A 20,562-nucleotide genomic window follows, 5' to 3' on the forward strand; every position below is an offset into this window, starting at 1 on the left:
AATGTTTGTGAAGCAGTGGGCAATGAAAGATGATTATTAGTGTCATTGAACAGAAATAGAAGTAGTATTGAGGTCCTTTTGCTGTTTGCTCAGTGCTTCTGCCACCATGGAGAGTTGCCCTTTTGAAATTGTTTCAGAGAAAAATCTGGCTTCATTTTATCCATCTTTTGCTTTGAATCTGCAAGACTTTTATTAAATTTTTCCCAAATGTATCCACGCATATGCAGATTCAGGTTGAAGTAAATAAAGAAGACTAGAATATAATTTGTGCTAAGCAGAAATTAAATAGAAATCAGACTTAGTTAAGGTTATTATGTGGTAGGTGGTTGTTGTTGTTGTGTTTTTAATTTTTGTTGGTTCTTTTTTAGGTTTTTCCTCAGAGTTCGTCTTGGAGTGGTCAAAATATATTTGAAAATCTGAAGGATTCAGAAAAAATATCAAATTGTAGGGTTCACGCATCAGAGATACAAGCCCAAAACAAAAGAAATCTGAAACTCAACAGCTCAACACAGACTGACATTTTCAATCCAGACATCATGGATGTCAAGAAAGACCAGAATGATCAGGGCAGTCGTTCATTTTGTGATCACAAACCCTTCCCTAACAACACGTTACGAGTAGACTCTCATAGGAACACAGTGCACAGTTGCCACAGTAATTCAGAACATAGTCTCAGCTCCTTCAACCCAGAGACATATGGGGACCGAGGCTATGGAGTTGTTGACTTGGACAACAGGAGGCTGCCTTATGAACCTACAGATAATGACTGTATGGTGGTTGAGACTGCATTTGACAAAGGACACGGTACTAAGCATAGTGGTGGTACCTGGCCGAAAGTCATGGTTAATATCTCAGCAACAGAAACAGAAAAGTTTTCTGTGTACAAAAAGCCAAAACAAAGGAAATCTATCTTTGATCCTGATACTTTCAAAAGGCCGCCAACTCCTCCTAAGCCAGAGTACCTTTCTCCAAATCAGGTGACAGGCCATTCACCTCAGCCATCAAAAGCTGAAGTGGCTTCAACTCCTCCAACTCCTCCTAAGAGAAGTGACTCCATCAAATTTAAACATAAACAGCAGGCAAGCTCTGCTTCAGAGTCTACAGTAACAACTGGATCACCACCTACCAGCCCAGCCACTGCCCAAGCTCCAGTTTCCTTGGCACTTAAACAAGACTCTGCTACTCTCAAGGGGCGCAACAGGAATGCTGGAAATTATTATCGTGAGGAGGGAATTGACTGTACTCATCTCTCCTCAAGGAAATCCTGTGAAGATGACATCGGCTTTCAAAGAGTTGAAGAGCCAGAGATAAAAAGGCCAAGGCCAAAATCTGCTCCTGCCCTGAGACATAAAATGGCCCCTATGCCCATTCCTAATCCTGCGCTTCAGGTAAAATTTTGCTATGAAAATCTGTTGGGTTTTTTTTTTTGGCTTCGATGTGAATACGAAGCCTGTTCACAAAATCCAAGTCCCTTGAGGAGCTACTCCTTCAATTGTTGCAAGTATCACAAAATACAAGACCACCAAACAGAATGATTGGGTTCTATTTTGTAACTCCATTTTGATTTTCACTGTTTTCTGTGGAGGATCAGGGCTCTTTCCTCTAAATAGGAGCTTACCCAAAGGCTTCTTTTCAGAAATCTCTTTGGCTCAAATCTACAGATTAGGGGAAAAAGATTTACCATTCATAGTGACATTTTTTATTTTGTCTGTCTACATACGTGCTAATGTAATCTGAAATTGGCAGAGCAATATACTCATTGCACTATAAAGATGGACTGTTTATAAGAATATGATTCAGCAACATTGTTCAAAGTAGGTCTGTCATTTGTTTAAATAAATTTGACTGTGGAGATTTTGGGTAACATCCTACCAGGGAAGGTCGAGAAAAAATTCTCTGTGATCTAGAATGACTAGCCTGTTTAACTGACCACATAAAATGAAGTAGAATAGTCAATAATGTAGTTTTGGGTCCACCATCTCAGGTTTGTTCAGTTTGGAAAAAAAGTGCAATGTGTATTTGCCACCTGAAATCTCAAGTTTTAAAGTTATTTTTCCTTGCATCTAATCAACATCAAAAGAACTTAGAATGTCATTTTCTTTACCTTTCCTGCTCTGTACCTTGCTATGCCAGAATAATCATATAAGTATTAATCTATGGAGACAAACAAAATTATATTACAGACTTAGAAATTCTTTTTTTTTTTTTTTTTTTTTTTAAGGTTACTTGAGGTATTTGCACATTTCCATCTTTAGGGTTAAATTAAGTCTGAGTTCTGTGGTTTTTTTTTTTTTGTTTTTCCAGCTCCCCTAGTTTCTCTCCAGTATCTAAGAAAGTAATGGGGGATTTAACTCTAAAATTGTTGACTAGAGAACAGTGGTGGTATTGTGCCTCTGAGTTGAGACCATTCACTCTGAAAATGGTTTTGATGGAATGGTCTTTGTGTACTAAAACCACGCTAAGTCTGGGTGTGGTCTTGCTCAACATTTTCATCAGTGACCTGGGTGAAGGGATAGAATGCACCTTCATCAAGTTTGCTGATGGTACAAAGCTAGGGAGAGTGGCTGACACACCAGTGTCTGTTCACTGCATACAGAACAGAAACTACAATGGCTTCACAACCTGTATCATTATGTTGATGATGTCATTATGCAGACTTAGAGGAAAATATTTTGTGGCTTATTAGCCAGCTCTCATTTGGCAACACTTGCAGTAGTGGCTAAAGTAACATGGAGTACATATGCTAAAGAATGCAATCTAAGCTTGAAATATTCTGTGATAGTAGTATTTTGAAGGAGAAGTGTAACTCAGGTGTACTGTACTGATGGAAAATGTATCAGATAAGTTTCAAACTTTGCCCTAAGAAGCTTACAAAATAGTAACAACTGGAGGCTTGGAGGAAGAAGGGGTAGAACTGAATAATACTAGTGGAAGATGAAGTAAAGATATAACAACTATATTGTTATATGTTGACTGTCATGTTAAGTGGTGGCAAGCATATTCTGGAATACGTACTGAAAAATTTGAAGTTGATTATTGCCTATGGAATTTAAGGGTTTTTTTTCTTCTGTATCTCCAACTGCCTTTAATCAAATAATCAAATTTTCTGGTTTTATAGGTGCAAAAATATACACCGGCTAGTGAGGAACACCTGTCTCCAGAGGTACAGGAATGGGCACTGTATTCACCAAAACGTTCTGCTAGGCATAGTGATGGCTTTGTGTCTTCCACTTTGTACACTGGAGGCATGTCATCAGGTGAGTGATGCTGATGTGGACGGCAAGTGCCTCTTTTTACTCAAGTCAGAGATGTCTAGCATGGACTTCTTTCCTGAGATCCTGAATACTAACTGTAAAATTTCACCCTGTTAATTACTGTATTCCAGAAATAAGCTCAGTTACATTCTTATATTCTAAATATCTTCCCTAGAATTAGGTAAGAACTCATATTTACTTTCTTGGAATGCTGCAAGGAATCTGCCTATATCAGTCAAGATGAGGCAAAAGAAATATGAAATACAAAACATATTTTTCTGTTCTTTTGTAATCTGAACATGATATTTTCAGTTTATGGACTGTAAAGAAATCTAATGTATTGGAGAGCCATCAAAGAAACTGAACAGCTCTCATCTGAAGGATTTGTTTCATCTGATTCTGTGTTGTACAGGAATTTCAAATGTGTCAGTGGTGAACAACGTGTAGCCTGTGCATAGGGAGACAAATAAGATTTCCAGATATTTTGAAAGTGAACAGTAAGTGGATGCAGCCTGCATGTTACCTACAGTCAGATTCTGAAGTACTTCAAAGCAAAAATACTTGATATTCAGAAATTGTCGCATATTAGTCTCTATCTGTTGGGAACTGTGTTCTTGGAGTATATGAGATAGAATGCCCCAGTTGGTTGTGATCTTAGTGTATCTAAATTAAAGATTAAAAGTTAGTGCATTTGAGATTCAAAGCTGTTGAAGAGAAGTCTCAGAAGCAGCTCACACAAAAATCAATATGATCAGGTAAAATGGAAAACAGAAAGCACGTTGTCTCAGTTATCCAAACTAACTGCTTTAAAGTTGGCACAGACTAAACAGAGTGCTTTGAAGAGCTAATGAGGTTACTGTACACCAGTTATTTTAAACCGGTCAGGATGCATTTTGGTTAGACCTGTTGACAGGTGGATTGTTCAGTCTTCACTGTATAGTTAGCTTCAGCAGTTACATTTGATACTTGATTTTCAGTCCAAGAAAACATTGATTTTTATGAATTTACCCTCAATTTTTTCTGCAATCCATAAGTTGCTGCTAAGATTCAAAATTATGGCAAACTTATTGAGGTTTATGTCAGAGGTAATGACTTGTGTATACAGAATAACGGGCAGTTTCAGACCCAGTCGTCCCATCCAGTTTTCAGAATGTAAATGCATGCTCAATTGTATCTCAGCTCAAAGAAACTTTTGTTCTGTGATTTGTTACTCTTTTTCATATCACTTTCCTTCTTTCGTGTTATATAACCTAATCAAATCAAATCTACATTAGATGATATGTCTTGAAATGCAAGTTTTTGCTGTAGCGTATTATGCTATAATACTCATTTAAGAGGAAATTGATCAAGTAGAGTACTAAAGGATGAGTGATTTCAATGAACAGCTTAAGTAATACGTTTTCTGAATAAATAGATACGAAATACTGTATTCCAAAACCATCAGACATGTCAGAAGTGGGATTCTAAGACAACAGAAGAACAAGAATGGTCAAATGGTTTTAACTGCAGATAGTTCAAGTACAGAATAAAAACTTCTGTTTCTGGCAGATGACTATACAGAGAGAAAAATGAGATTCTTGTTGCTGTATAATGAAGTTTAACAGTTGAAAACAAAGTGTTTTAGGTCTATTTGAAAATGATGTGAATGATTTTTTTTCTGTAGTCCCAAGGCACTTAATTTACTGATGGTAGAAAATTATAATCCAGATTCAAAATACCACGTTGTACTTAAAAGCATGGAATTATTTGCCTGTATGGTGATAAATTATAATTATAGATAAACATAAATGTAAACAACAATGTATAATTATGCAACTATTTAAATATACTGTATTAAATATACCTGTAATTTATACGCTAGTAATGTTGGTAAGAATGTATTTCTGTCTTCTTAAACAGGTACTGTACCAAGAAGCTTAGCACCGTGCCCTGCAGTAACTGCGGTCATGCGAAATCCCATCTATACTGCATGGAGCCACAGAGTACACACCAACAATTGCCCATCCGTTGCCAGCCAAATATGCCATCAGCATCTGCATCCCAGGTGTTTTGAACTTTCTATCACCTTAAGTTTTTGTTCGCGTTAGGATGAAATTGCTTCAGGTAGCTGGTTTGTTCAGTGTGGAGTGGAACACTATTAGACTCAAACTTCTCAATAGCATGATTTGCCAATTGCTTTCATGTCTTTCAGAAACTGATTGTTTGTCTTTCCCTCCTCTTCTGCTGACTAATGCTGAAAAAGAAATTACTTTTTTAAGCAACTACTTTGTAATGTTGTTGTTTTGTTGTTTGTTTGTTTTAGTCTTTTGAACGAAATCTTTCCATCTTTTTTAAAGCACTGTAGGCTCTCTTTTCTCTGAGTTGTCTTAACTAGTAAAATGACAGGACAATTAGGAAGTGAGAAGTAGGGCAGAATTCATTTTACTCAGGATAAGGATAATCAAAATTGTCTGTAGGCTAATTATTGTTTGCTGAGACACTTCACCCAGTTCTGACTGTTGCCCTGTTTTTTGTTTTGATGTAGTGCCCAGCATCAAGGTCGCTTGAGCTTGGACCTGAGTCATAAGCACTCCAATGAATACTCTGAAAATCCACGTACAAGAGCATCTCATGGCTCAAATTCACTGCCATCCAGTGCAAGACTTGGTAACTTGCTTTTCTGATTTATTTCATGTGAGACTCTTCCATACAAGAGAATAATAATAAATGGAAAATTCCTTATTTTCATGATTTATAGAATTGCCAAAGTTTGCACAGCCTAAAAGGCTTCTTGAATTTCTTTGCTTCATTTTTCTGGTTTTATGCTCAGTGGCGTTCCCTGGAAGTAGCCTTATTTAATTTGCTCTTAATAGTCTCTTTTAAAGTATTATTTGTGAGTGATGCAAAATTATCCTTTCAACACCTATTACTATTTGGAAGTATTCTCATGAAGATGGAATGTCCAGACAAATTATATTTGAGGTTTACTGAGGTGGAGATGAGAAAAGGAAAGAGCATCCAGAACAAAAAAGTAATAACCTGCTGTAAATCATCTTGTTGGAAATAGTTGTAATTGTGTTTACTTGATTGACATTGACATAACATACACTGACATGTATCTTAATAGAACCGAAGAAAATGTATGTTTTGTTTAAGCATTTTAACATTATAGAATTTTTTTTCACTTTGAATCACGTACTACCTTTTTTGTGCGTGCGTGTGTTCCTGAGTTCCATCAGTTATTATAATTGCATTTGAATAAAGCATGGCAGCTTTGTAGCTGCAACAGCAACAAAAAGTCACAGCAGTTAGGAAACAGTACCAAGGAATAATGTCTTCATCCAAGCAGAATATAATAAAAATGCTTTAAATACCTTTTGTCAAGGCCCATGGGTTCCTAGTAACCTCAAGTGTTAGTTTCTTGCTTAGACTTCAGTTAAATTGCAGTTGTATCAAAAATTTTAAATATTTTTCAATGAAGAATGAACTGTACATATGCACTGTATGACTGCACTGCGCTGTTTGTACTCACCATGTAACTATCAGAAGTATGTTAGACACCATGTATATGAGAATAATCATTAATGCTTCTGCAGAAATTCAGAACCCATTTTTCTGCTTATTGAAAAAGTAGAGGGTAAATGTGTTTTTTTCATATTATTCCTTTAAAATTTGGCAAGGTATAATTTTGTTATTCTAAAAATAGGTTCTTCGAGTAACTTGCAGTACAGAACAGAAAGGATTAAGATCCCTTTAACGCCAAGATATCCAAGGTCCGTCATGGGCTCTGACAGAGGTAATTTTATTTGTAGTATTTTCACTATTTCCAATTCAAAGCCTTGTCAGTTACTAAGTGAAGTTGCTCAAAAATCTAAATACAATAATTTTATGAATGTTACAAAATCTGTATTTTGATACAGTGTAATTAAAAAAAAAAAATCTAACAAAAAGCAAAAATCTAACAAAAACCTCTCTGTTAGTTGATTCTAGGCCATGACATACTAGAAAAAATGAAACAAAAAAGTAACTATTGAGCTGTGTTTTATGGTTGCACTTTTCTTGTGTAATGATGTCTTAAATGTTTTGACAGTGAAATTACCTACAGTATTTTTAAAATTATTGCAATGTGTTATTTTTCATACTATTTTATTACTGATTGTATGTTAAAAATTCTATTACAGTAAATGGCAACTGTTAGTTGGTCTTTTTAGTTTCATAATTAGCAATTTGAGATGTATTTTTTGTAGCTTTTTCAGAGGAAGCAAACTACTGAATGTTCCTTTTCTGTACCAGCTTTCTATGGTGAGAATGGCAGTACGTATATGCATGTTTATAGAGGACATTTGTTATATAGACACTAGGGGCAGTGAGTTTGCAAAGTCTAAATTTAATTACCGAAGTTAGAAGACTGGCTTCCCTTAGCTCTGCCAGATTGTTAGCAAATGGTTTGGTCAGATATGTACTGTATCATTCCCTATGTCTCTGTAGATCTCTTAACTATGACAAATGCAGTACACTAAAACCTAACTTGATTTTATGTTTTTGTTTTGATTTTGGTTTTGTAGGCTCTTTGTCACACTCTGAATGTAGCAGTCCCAGCTTGATAACTCCTCCCCAGTCACCTCTTAACTTGGAAACATCTTCCTTTGCCAGCAGCCAATCTCAGAACTCCCTTTCTACTTTACCTAGAATTTCCATTAGCCCAGTATCTGCTGGAGAACGTAGGAAAGATAGGTAAGGTCCCCACATTATTTGCTTTTTATAGGAATGTGTCCAGTGATATCTTGTACATTTATCGGCTTGGAAGGAATGTGAACAGTTGATATAAATGATGAATATGAAGGCACAGAGATGCATTTGAGTTCCTGTTACTTAATGTTTTTCTTTTCTTTACAAAGTACATAGAGATCTTTGTATAAATTTCTTCTTTAAAACCTATGTCTTCAGTTCAGAAATATAAGGAATTTCATAAAGGTTTCCTTTTTTTCACGTTAGATTAATAGCCATGCCAAATACAGTCTAAATTGAGATACATTCACTTGAGCTCAGATGCTTTTTTATGATAGGCTTGTTCTGTACTCTAGAAAACTAAATAAAATACCTAGTAATATTTGATAGTTAAATATCAACTGGCTTAGTATTGTACAATATGTGCTCTAACTTCTATGCCTTGATTCAGTTCAGCCAGATAAACAAAAATGAGATGGTTAGTGCAAGAATATATCCATACATAATAATCTATTGTGATCCTCTTGGCTGTACCTGGACCAGTAAGAGCTATAGCATCAAGTCTTTGCATAGCTGCTTGCACAGTTTGAACCTGATATTGTTTTCTTAAGATGATTAAATTTGTCTGTTACTGAATTTTCATCTCATTATGAATACATTCAAGATTTGTTGTTTATGGTATCAGTCTTGGACATCACTATCTGGCTAGACTGAATATATGAAACAATTTGTATGAATTCAAAGCATTGGCCAATAAAACACAAATCTGATTCAGGCTTTTCTTCACACTGAGACAACTAAATGTCTTCTGGGCAGTATAAGAGATCTATGATGTGCTGAAATAGATTACATTTATGTGGACTTTAGGACTGTCTTGTATTGCCCAACTTCTGTAAAAGGACTGACTATAAGAATGTGAATGAAGGAATAAGGATATTCTGTATCCTAAGTTTGCTGGTAGTAATAAAAAGCTATTTATAAAATGTTATATGAATTGTTTTTTAAGTAGTTAAAAGAATCTGTAACTAAGTTATTGTAGTGACACTATATACTGTATACAGTGCAACTTTGAAAGGGAATGGAAGAGGTCTTCGTGGGTTTTTCATGCTTTTATACTTCTTTTTGACTTTGGTGCTATGTTTGTTTTCTTATATGAATGTTCTTCTACTTGTCAATTGCAAATTCCAAGTCACAATTTATTATCTTTTTCACATGACTAATGATTATGTATAGTGTTCAGTGGCAAAAGCTGGCTTTTTGATATCCTTATAATGCTTTGTCAGTACAAAATGTACATTCTAATCTCTGAGAATTAAAATTTTTTTATTACTATTGATCCGAAGGTCAAAATACAGTCAGGCTCCAACCCTTTTATTCTTGGTGTACCATGTATAGGCAGTAGTCTGGATGACTCCCTCAGCTGAAAAAGAATATTATTTTGTTCAGGAAAAAAACCACATATCCCAGAAATACAAAGGCTTGTTAAAATAGGTATTTCTGAATTAAATGTATCCTAAACAAATGTGTGATGATGCCTAGATAGCATCTTTAAATGGTTGTTTTTTTCTCACCTGTCCTCCTCACAGAATATAAGCAATTTGCTTGGCCTTTCCCCATATCATATAATACAGATTAAAAAAAAGTTTGTTCTGTTGATTTTTTTTTTTATTTTATTTTTCTTTTGTTTTTTTAGGAAAACCAATTTAAATGAAAATTTAAAGAAATGTGATCAATTACAACTTATTTCTAAGCAGCATTTAGTGATTCTGGCAGGCAGTTTGAATACTGTAGAAGAGTGTGCTTCATTTGATTTTAAAAACACTGCTTACCAAAGTAAGATACATTTTTGACGCTACCATTCTGTTTTACATCATTCTTGTTTCCCTACTATATGCATTTCTAGTTGCCTTTCATTTTGTATTTACTAAAATCTTAAGGTACAATCCTGTGCAATTTGTGTGGGTTTGATTCTTACTCATTCCAATCCAAATGGAAAATGCATGTGGTAGGCGGAAACATAAGGCTATGACAGATAACAGAAATATAGTTCTAGTATTCAATCAGCTATTAGACCTTGACAAATTTTATTTTGGACCATTAGTATGTAATCACATTGTGATATTAAGTAAAAGGCTTCACATTACGTCATGATTTACATAGTTTTAAAAGTAGTTTATTAAGTGCCAGTTTTCTGGGAGTTAGCATGATTCAGGTAAGATAAGCTATATGTATTTTAAAAATGGAAAAAGAGCAGAGAGGCTGCTTTGGTACTTGTTTGCTGATAGTAAAAAATTTTTTGTATGTAATACTGGTAACATCAGTGATTTTAGTCCTGTGTGTTTGATAATACACAGAATAACTCAAAACTGTTATACCTTCAGTGCACTGATAGTCAAGCTCCAGGGGTAGATATTGTCTCTAATAGTGATGTTGATTTGATAAGATTGTCTCAAATTGACAGTTTTTCTGTTGTACAATAATAACTGACAAGTTATGTCCTTGTTACAGAAGACTACCAGATGCTTGCCTTCAAAGACTGTGAAACATTAAGCATAGTTTATTATGAATTTGTGTCTTCTTCCCTCCCCTCACATGTGCCCCAAATTCTACTATTTCCAAAGGCACCCTTCATTTGCTACATATGTTAGTAGCAGTTAACTTCCTTTAACTCATCAGATATCTGAACAGCAGGATTTAAGTAATTGAAACAGTCTGCACAGCTTAGGGAGTATCTAATTTATATAGTCAAGTGTTAGGAAAGAAGACTCTCCTATTAATACTTATAAAAACTAGTGTAATGCTATTAAAATTGTATGCTAGAAGGACTACCAAGACCTGCAGTTGCTGTTAGTGGGACCTAAATCCATCACTGTTCCAAGTAGTTCCATTCTGAATACCCCGTGATGCCTTTCACTATGTAGACTCTGTTGAGTTAATCATAACATGAACCAGTACTTTTTGGGATGCTCCTATTTGTTTATTCACACCATGGAGGGACTAGCCCTGTTTGTATGGGTGGATACATCTCCAAGTATGGGGGAGGAAAGGAGAACGTATCAGGATTTTCTTTCATAAGATCCATTTTCTTGTTATACTTACTGGTGTTGTATTACTGTGTGTCTTTTTCTAAGTGTTCTTTTCTTCTCAAATCTTCTCCATCTTTCAGATATCTGTTCCGTAATAGGTCTTTTCTGAGAATCCCTGTGGCTCCTAGGCCTAGGTTCTCATCACTAAGGAGTTTGAGGTTGGCCTGATATAAGGTTGTCCTTCGCAAGCAGTATTGCGCACTTTGTGCTATTTTACGTTTGGATAATTGCCCTGAGGAGAATTTGCATGGTAATTGTAATGATACCATGCAAACTGCTGTCTTAATGGCTTGAGTTTGCAACTGCTTAATTTTCATTACTAATTTATGTTTCCCTGCATACAAATATGAAATCTGATATTGTGCATTGTTTTTCTTTGATTTGTCTCATCATTTATTATATTTATTTTCATGGCCAGTAAAGACTCCCAGCATTTATAATAGTCACATACCTTTCTGGAATATGGTTTGTAAATTACATGTTATATACTGTAGCTAAACTACTTTTATATAGTATGGATCTGGAAGTTCATTTCCTACCAACTTCCCCATCATACTATTTGTAATTCATATTTACCATAATGCTTTATAGCAGTTGTGTAATTGGTATACATTTAATTCTGCCACTGTACATTGCATGGTGTTAAAGGAATGCGTTTGCAGCAGTTGACGGTAATTTTTTTTAAGTAACTGTTTAAACTTGTTTTTTTATTGCAACTTAGCCATAAAGTGTGTCATATAAAAATGACTTCGTTATGGTTTAAGTGCGATTTTGTTCAAATCAGTTTTAACCTTCTCCTCTAAAAGGCCCTACATGGAAGAGCCACGTCATGTTAAAGTGCAGAAGGGTTCTGAGCCACTAGGAATTTCCATTGTGAGTGGAGAAAATGGTGGAATATTTGTCTCTAAAGTAACAGGTGGGAGCATTGCACATCAAGCTGGACTTGAGTACGGTGATCAGTTACTAGAGGTAATTGTTTGTTTGCTTACTATTCTTATGACTTTTAATCCGTTCGTACATGTCATGAAACAACTACCTTCCTCAAAAGAACGCCTTGTGAAAGCTTCTGTATTGTGAGAAGTGGCAGAGTTATTCTGTATTGTGGTAGTCCAGTAAGTGTGATTGTTAGTGGCTGTTTGTCAGGCATCAGTATAAAATGTCTTGATGGTAGATCTGCTTGCACCTTTTATAGTTGTTATATGTCAATTTTAAACTAGCTAGTTTAGGTACTTAAATAACGTAGTCCCAAAGTCATGCTCTCCAGGATAAGATGAGTAAATACAGTTAGCTTGTACTACTATTTTGTGCTACTATTGTTTGGTTATATCCATACCTGGGATAAGCTGGTTTAAAAAATAATCAGTTAGATCAGCTGCATTAAGAGTCTGATCTGAAGCACTAAATAAATATATGGAAGACGATTTTACAATGTACAAAGAGTTTTACAGTGTGTAAAGAGTTGCTTTGCAAATGCATGTGTGAATGACTGAAAATGGACCTGAATTGATTCTGGATATAAATTTATATTTAAGTCTTGTTTTTTTTTTTTTTTCTGATCAATAGTCTGAACCAATCTGCATGTAATCAGTTATAGCAAATCATAACACAGTACAGAATATTTATGTCTTTCAATAGTAAAAGGATTTTAAACTCATGCTTGGGATGCCAAATAATAAAGTTAGTGAATCCTTCCAAGGAGTTCAGACACTTAAGAATCATTGCAGGACATCTGTCATCCTATTTACTCCTGTTGAAATAAATCAACATTTAAATGTTGAATTGACTAGGAGATTGAAAGAATGATTTTACTAGTTTCCATTTGAAAATTTGACAACTTCTTGTTTGTTTCTTCTGTAGTTTAATGGAATAAATTTGAGAAATGCTACAGAGCAACAGGCTCGATTAATCATTGGACAACAGTGCGACACAATTACTATTCTGGCTCAGTATAACCCACACATGTATCAGCTTGGCAATCATTCACGATCAAGGTAAGAGTGACTAGACTCAAAATAACACTTACATGTTCCTCTTTATTTCAGTATAAATAATTTAACCAAAATTAAAAATGACTTCCTAGGATTAGGAGACTGTGGTACTTCAAACCATTTTTTTTTTTAATAGTTGAGAAGTTTGGAAAGTTTCCCAAAATTAGACAAAGTGTATGATTTAGTGAAATTATCTATCCCATTTAGATGCATGATCAAATCTCAAGATTGAGCTTTATTTTTCTCTTGGATTTATGGATAATGTAGATTATTTGACATATTAAAAAGTTTGTTTGCATCAAAAATATTTGACATTGGTGAAACGCTAGCCACTAGCCTTTCATTCTCTTTTCCTATTAGTTCTCGCCTAGAACCTGTGAGTAATCATTCCACCCCTCAAGGCAGTGGAGCTGCAACTCCCGACAATCATTCCATAATCGATACTGTGAGTGAACAGGATGAAGGAACAATGACACCCCCATCCAAACAAACCACGCCGACCACAAGTCCCCGAAATTCCTTTAGGTACAGAACAATTTTTGCCTGAATGAAGAAAATAAGTATTGTCAGAATAGATGTAAAAAGTAGTTTTGTATACATTGTGGCCCGGTTGAAATAAGTTAGCAGACAAACTAACTGGGCTCAAGGTAAAACTGCATGATTTCAGTCTGTATTTGAAAGATTGAGTCTGCAAGGAGTGGAGGAACTGTAATATGAGACTGGTTTAGTTAAAAGGATCTGTAAATAACATGAAGTTTGTTTTATATGACTATATCTGTACATAGCCTATTTTAAATAATAATTCCGTAGATATGCATAGGTTGCTTTGAGAGTAATGCCTCCTATTTATTTCTGTGGAAGCTACAATAAATACAAAGAGCACAATAACATTGTTCAGTACAGCAAATTGTCAGCTACAAAACACTCTGAACACAGTCACCAACATCAGCGCTGCAATTTCACCAGTGATGAACAAGAGCCTGCATACCAAGCTTGTAAAAATCTGCATGGCTGTCTGGAACGACTTGTCTTTCATGTCACTGTCACCATTGCTGAAACACACGACCCACCACCTCACTGTTCTCATATCCACTGTTTCATCTCCATAAATGTTCACAACACATCAGAGAATGTCAGTAGGTGAATTTTTTTTTTTTTCTGCATGGAGATATTTAACTCCACACCTCTGCTTCATTTGCATTTCCATGTCAGATGCTATTTTGTCACACTGCCCCTCTGCTGCCATCTGTTGCACAGCAACAGAATGTAACAGAATATTGTGAGAAGGTTCAACCTCTACTGCCATACCACTAACATCTGCCTCTGTTGTTGTGGAACAACATAATAGAATAGGAGACATTGCTGTCAGAGCAGTCCTCGTATATTGTTCATGGCAGCTAGTTGACTGTATGCTCTTCATGCAAGATTTTAAATTGAACTATATCTGTTATTTCTTCCTATCAAAAGGGGCCCTGTGGACACAAACAAAAGGACCCCTGAACCAAGAACTGTTGTTGTTAAAAAATCCCAAGTGGATCTTGGGATCCAGATATGTGGTGGAAATCTGTATGGAATATTTGTATCAGATGTAGATGATGATAGCCCAGCTAAAGGACCTGATGGACTAGTTTTGGGTGATATGATACTTGAGGTAAGTTAAGAAAACTTTACTGCATGCAGACAAAATGTCTAGGATGGTACAGAGAGGAAGTTGTACAGAGGATCTTGCTGTCTTGCAATAGGAAATGTTTTGTGAGCCTAACATGAAAACTGTGAAAATGATTATTTTATTCTGACTGCAATGTATGAAGATCTGATTATACAGACCTGGAGAACTGCCACCAAGAGCATAGGTTGCATGATTTTGAAGGACTAATATATTCTACTTGGAATTATAAACAGCTATTCTTATCTAAATGGAAAATCTTGAATACAGTTCTGTATAGACAACAAAGATAGGAATATGGAACATACTGTGAAACAGAAGACTATTGAATTTAACACAATGAAATTCTAATCGGACTTTGGGGAAAATCATGAAATGTCTTTGACTTTACTATCTTAATTTGACACAAGACTATTTCTCTGCTTGACAGGACTGTTAAGATGCTGTATATTTTTCTTTTAATAAGCTTTTCAGATATGGCTGAACATTAATACTCTCTGACTGTTGAGATTCTCCCATTGTGTCTCTAGTATCCAGATGTAGATCTTGCTTAGAAATTTTCTGACTTCCCTCAGGCAACCTTTTTCCCTTAAAAAAAAATATTTCCTGTTTGAATTCTGCAGTTCTCAGCTTATGCTTCCATACTACTTAAAAGAAGTGTAAGCTGTCTCTCCTGGTTATGCCAACTACATTCAGTTTGTGTTTTGCCTTTTATCGCAACTCCTGATAGACATTTTAAGGTACTAACTGCTATAGGTAAGTGACAAGATTTGCTTGTATGTAGGGTGTTCCATTATGAAAAACAGACTCGTTTTACATGGTTTTTCAAGCTCACCTAATTCTGTTGTCTGTTAAGATTTGTATCACGCTTAAGGGTTTTGTGTTTTTGTAGTATGGATCCATTGATATGCGAACTAAAACAGCTGAGGAAGCTTACCTCGAAATGTTGAAACCTGGAGAAAATATCAAAATAAAGACTCAATACAGAATTGAGGAATTTAATAGGATAAAAGAGCTTCCTGGAGATGGATTCTTTATCAGGTATTTGAGCATGACGTAATAACAAAGTAAAGTGGTTAGGATGATACTGACTATTACAAAAGAGATAATACATCTCTTTTGCCACCTTTTAGAAATTCAAAGTTAATAATTTATCCCAGCTAGTTTCTTTGACTGTGAATACACAATTTGTAACATAGTAAGTCTGCATGTTTCATTGTAAACTTCTGTGCTCTAATCTGTTCCATTTTCTTTAAAGAAACTTGTTCTGTGTTTCAGTTGATGGAGATCAGTTGAAGAGCATATTTATCTTTCTTTCCAGAGCACTTTATGACCGTGTGGCAGAGGTGGAACAGGACTTAAGCTTTAAGAAGGATGACATTTTGTATGTTGATGATACTTTACCACAAGGAAACTTTGGTTGCTGGATGGCTTGGCAGCTAGATGAGAATGCTCAGAAACTGGAAAGAGGACAGATTCCTAGTAAATATATGTGAGTGATAACCATACAAGTTACTTACCTCAGTCTTCAAAATTGTCTGACAAATGATAGCTGATGTAAGACTTGCTTGCTTCTGTTGGTTCTAGGAGATATTGATTCTCAGAAATCATTTTATGGGAGATGTATTTAAATACATTTCTCTACCAACTCAATTATACTGTCACTGAATAATAAATGGAAAGCACTCATAGCCCAATGTTGTGATAGATAATTCAAGAGCAGAAAGTGAGAGTTACCACAGCAAAAATATGCTCTAGCCCAATGGCGCAGCACTTGTTCTTGTAAAGTTCCAGTGATTTTATTTTTCTGTGGATAGTGATGTTAATGGAAAACTGCATCAAACACAATTGCATAATGTTGGTAGAACAGCTCAGGGACATGGAGGAATTAACATTTTTAAATTATTACCAAAGTCAAATTAATTATTGCCAAGTTATATATTTTGTTTGTTAGTCCCTCTGCTTTCCTTTATATTTTCTTCTAATAGTATCTTCTCCATGTTGTAACTCTTCTACTACAGGATGGATCAGGAATTCTATAGGAGACACAGCATGTCTGAGACTAAGGATGAGAACAGCTCTTCCAAGACATTGTCAGCAGCAGCACGAAGGTCATTTTTTAGGAGAAAGCATAAACACAAACGGAGTGGTTCCAAAGATGGAAAGGATTTGCTTGCTCTCGATACAATCAGCACAGACTCAATCCCATTCTTGGATGGCAAGTACCTTTGTTGTACTCGAGAGGGTATCTTTTTGTTTTCAATTGTCTGCAGCAATACATTTAACAAATAACCTACCTTTCTGTATGGTATTTCATATAAATGATAAATGTACACTTCTTGCAGGAGCAAATTAAAAAAAAAAAAAAAAAAACCCAAAAAAACCTGTATTAAATAGTAAGCCAGATTGTCAAACTCTTTTTAAGAAAGGGTTTTTTTGGTAGTTTATTCCTAATAATTGACACTGATGTTTCATTTGCAGAGAGAGAGGGCTTTTGGTGCATTTTGATGCATTGTTTCAATCATTCTTTCCAACTACTCAATTTCTGTCCGCATCACTTAATCTAGGCAGAAATCCTGGGCACACTCAAAAATCTTCAGTTTGTTTATTGCTATACAAAAGTTGTGTTGATTACAACACTCCCTTCAACCTAACAAATTAAGTGACTAGTGTATATTGCTCACAATATTAGCACAAACTAGCAATTATTCCTTTTAAAAAATGGGAGGGGTTGGAATTGTGAGGTTCAGTTTTTTTGGTTTTTTTTTTTTGTTTTTTTAATGTCTTTTTTTAAGCTGTCAGGTTGGGAAAATTGCAGTAATTAATATAGTTAGCATTTTTGTATTTCTGAAGGCCCTTCTCTGCTGAAAAGCAGATGTGAAGTTGTTTTCACAATTACAGTTACCACATTATCTGAAGAATGCCAGGAGAATAATATCTACTTTTATAATTCTTTTTTTGGTGTAGATTCTGCAAGTCTGGCGTATCAGCGTGTACAGAAAGTGGACTGTACCTCTCCTAGACCCGTGCTTATTCTAGGACCATTACTTGATGCTGTGAAAGACATGTTGGTCAAAGAATCCCCAGGAAAATTTTGCAGATGTCCTCTTGGTAAGAATGGGAATATAACTAATTTCTTCTGTGTTAGATGGTAACGTCTGTATGTGAATTAAATGGTAGCACAAAGGCAGAAAAAAGGAGTATCTTCATTTACAGGCTACTCTGTTAGTCTTGTTCTGTGCCTAAAAAATAGGAATGAGCAGTGATTCTCTTCTGATTCCATGTAACAGAGGTTATGAAGGCTTCCCAACAAGCCATTGAGAGAGGTGTGAAGGATTGCCTATTTATAGATTATAAACGGAGGAGTGGACATTTTGATGTAACAACTGTTGCTTCAATAAAGGAGATAACAGAAAAGGTGAGTCACTATTAATGCTGTAGTTCTTGGTAAGATTTGCATTATATAGTCATTCTAAGGAGCAGGGAAAGTGGAAATTTTGTCTTGGCATTGTCCAGCAAATTCTTCCCCAAGCCACTGAATAAAATTAAAAAAAAAGTGATTATTGTAACTACTTAAATACAGTTTCATGTTAGTCCATCTTTGTAGAAATCACAGAATGACCTGGGTTGGAAGGATCATGAATCGCCAACGCCCATGCAACAGGCAGGGCCACCAGTCTCCCCATTTATTACAAGACCAGGTTGTCCAGGGCCCCATCCAACCTGGCTTTGAACACCTCCAGGGACGTGGCATCCACATCCTCACTGGGCAGCCTGTTCCAGCACCTCACCGATCTCATAGTAAAGAGCTTCCCCCTGACATCCAACCTTAATCTTCCCTCCCTCAACTTAAAACCATTTCCCCTTGCCCTGCTGTTATCAACCCTTTCAAAGAGTTGATTCCCCTCTTGTTTGTAGGCTCCCTTTAGGTTCTGAAAAGCTGCAATGAGGTCATGTTGCAGCCTTCTTTTCTCCAAGCTGAACAAGCCCAGCTCCCTCAGCCTGTCTTCATAGAGGAGGTACTTCAATCCCCTGATCATCTTTGTGGCCCTCCCTCCTCTGGACCCTCTCCAACAACTCCCAGTCTGTCTTGTACTGGGGGCTCCAGACCTGGACACAGTACTCCATATGGGGCCTCACAAGAGCAGAGAGGAACAATCACCTCCCTGTTGGCTCATGTTAAGTTTTTCATCCATCAGGACTCACAGGTCCTTCTCTGCAGGGCTGCTCTCAAGGGCTGCTCCTTCCAGTCTGTATAAATGCCTGGATTCCTCCGGCCCAAGTGCAAAACTCTGCACTTTGCTGTGTTGAACCTCATCAGGTTTCACTCGGGCCCACCTTTCAAGTCTGTTGAGTCCCTCTGAATGGCATCCTTCCTTCCACTGTGTCAACTGCATCACTCAGCTTGGTGTCATCAGCAAACTTGCTGAGGGTGCACTTGATTCCATCTTGGAATGTGCATGTTCTTTTGCAGTGTTATTATATAAAGTTAGAAGTAATTTTTTTTTTTAGAGTCTATAGGTTTTGCCTCCCTATGAAATGACAGTTTAGTTGCTTGTTTCGCTTTTTTTAAGCAGTTTGACTTAATGCAGTCATATCTATCTTGTGAACATAATGATCATGGCAACAGATTAATTAACAGATGTTAATAAAAATCTATTCATTGTTTATAGTTTTCTGTCAAACTATACAGTCTTATTACTTTAACTCTTGTTTGTTTATGATTTCTGAAAGAGCAAATGAATTTATTTAAATTGGGAAAAAAAAAATTATCTGAGATAAATATAATGAGATTTTCATTTCATTAATACTTCAAATACTTGGATTTCTGTTGATGTATGTTTTTTGTAAATGCAACTTCTTGCAGTTTTTCTTATGGGTGCAAATTGTTCAGTAGCTGCTAAATGTTAAACACGTTGTGAAAGTGTCAGGTTGCTGTGATTTAAGTAAGGGAAGAAGTGGGGGATTTGTAGGTGTGCTTGTGCTCTCTAACTGAAAGAATGTTTTTCATTTACATTTAATCTTAGGATTGTCATTGTCTGCTTGACATCGCTCCTCATGCCATCGAACGGCTCCACAGTGTTCATATCTACCCCATAGTAATTTTTATTCGCTACAAAAATGCTAAACAAATCAAGTAAGTCTGTGAGGGATGTAGTTCTGTGATGTTTATTTTAACAAAGTAATTCTGAGTCTTTGTTATTTCTTTCATCCTAGTTATCTTAACTGTATATCAAATGCAGAAATTAATCCTCACAAAAGCCACCTGTGAAGCACATGATCTTGATTTTATTTTGATTGCATTACAATTAAGTGAATCGTTCAGAAATCAAACAACATATAACAAACTCTGTGTACTTAAGGAGGTATTCAGGTTCTCAGTCACACCACTGTGTAAGCCATAAGATAGATATGATTGTGATTCATGATAATATTGGGGATTAAATGAAGAGCTTCATCCTTCTCAGTGGGGCCAAGTGTGAGAATGCACTGAGTTTCCTCTCTTACAATTTAGGCAACTGATCCTTAACCTTGACTTTACCACCTTTGTTCTCCAGTAAAAGCAGCAATGGAAGTCAGCCTTTTCCATAAAGTGAATGTATTGTGGTCTTGTCAGGCAGTGCTCCTTAAGTTATTGGGAATTTCTTTTTTAAAAATAGTCAGGAACAGAATCTGGGAGTTAAAAACCCCGGTCTTTCTGCTGATATTTTAGGAAGCATTTGTACCTTTTGATAGAAGTGGAAAAAGTGACGTAATCTCCCTACATAAGTATTAAGAAGTAATTTTGTTTTACTTCTACTGTCTTCATTTTGAAAGTTGAAGACTAATATTCTTGATCTTTAGGTAAATATGAGGACTGT

The 20,562-nt window shown here is 35.8% G+C and overlaps 2 protein-coding genes across 7 annotated transcripts in view; one reads left to right on the top strand and one right to left on the bottom strand.

Annotated features, from left to right (window-relative positions):
- RPS24 (ribosomal protein S24) overlaps positions 1 to 20,562 on the bottom strand; it is a 559,366-nt gene that overhangs the window by 125,927 nt on the left and 412,877 nt on the right. The gene's annotated exons all lie outside the window — the stretch shown is intronic.
- DLG5 (discs large MAGUK scaffold protein 5) overlaps positions 1 to 20,562 on the top strand; it is a 101,858-nt gene that overhangs the window by 75,008 nt on the left and 6,288 nt on the right. Inside the window, exons 16-32 of one of the 2 annotated variants that reach the window (XM_048946528.1) lie at positions 369 to 1,388; positions 3,119 to 3,257; positions 5,154 to 5,298; positions 5,779 to 5,900; positions 6,940 to 7,029; positions 7,799 to 7,967; positions 11,128 to 11,205; positions 11,854 to 12,016; positions 12,905 to 13,038; positions 13,396 to 13,560; positions 14,503 to 14,686; positions 15,594 to 15,742; positions 16,023 to 16,193; positions 16,723 to 16,919; positions 17,669 to 17,812; positions 17,992 to 18,119; positions 19,729 to 19,838. In XM_048946528.1, the coding sequence (XP_048802485.1) occupies positions 369 to 1,388; positions 3,119 to 3,257; positions 5,154 to 5,298; positions 5,779 to 5,900; positions 6,940 to 7,029; positions 7,799 to 7,967; positions 11,128 to 11,205; positions 11,854 to 12,016; positions 12,905 to 13,038; positions 13,396 to 13,560; positions 14,503 to 14,686; positions 15,594 to 15,742; positions 16,023 to 16,193; positions 16,723 to 16,919; positions 17,669 to 17,812; positions 17,992 to 18,119; positions 19,729 to 19,838 (3,308 nt within the window). The remainder of the gene's footprint in view (positions 1 to 368; positions 1,389 to 3,118; positions 3,258 to 5,153; positions 5,299 to 5,778; positions 5,901 to 6,939; positions 7,030 to 7,798; positions 7,968 to 11,127; positions 11,206 to 11,853; positions 12,017 to 12,904; positions 13,039 to 13,395; positions 13,561 to 14,502; positions 14,687 to 15,593; positions 15,743 to 16,022; positions 16,194 to 16,722; positions 16,920 to 17,668; positions 17,813 to 17,991; positions 18,120 to 19,728; positions 19,839 to 20,562) is intronic. The other variant, XM_048946529.1, reaches the window with a different exon arrangement.

Source organism: Lagopus muta, chromosome 5, assembly GCF_023343835.1.
Source record: "Lagopus muta isolate bLagMut1 chromosome 5, bLagMut1 primary, whole genome shotgun sequence".
Classification (NCBI taxonomy): domain Eukaryota; kingdom Metazoa; phylum Chordata; class Aves; order Galliformes; family Phasianidae; genus Lagopus; species Lagopus muta.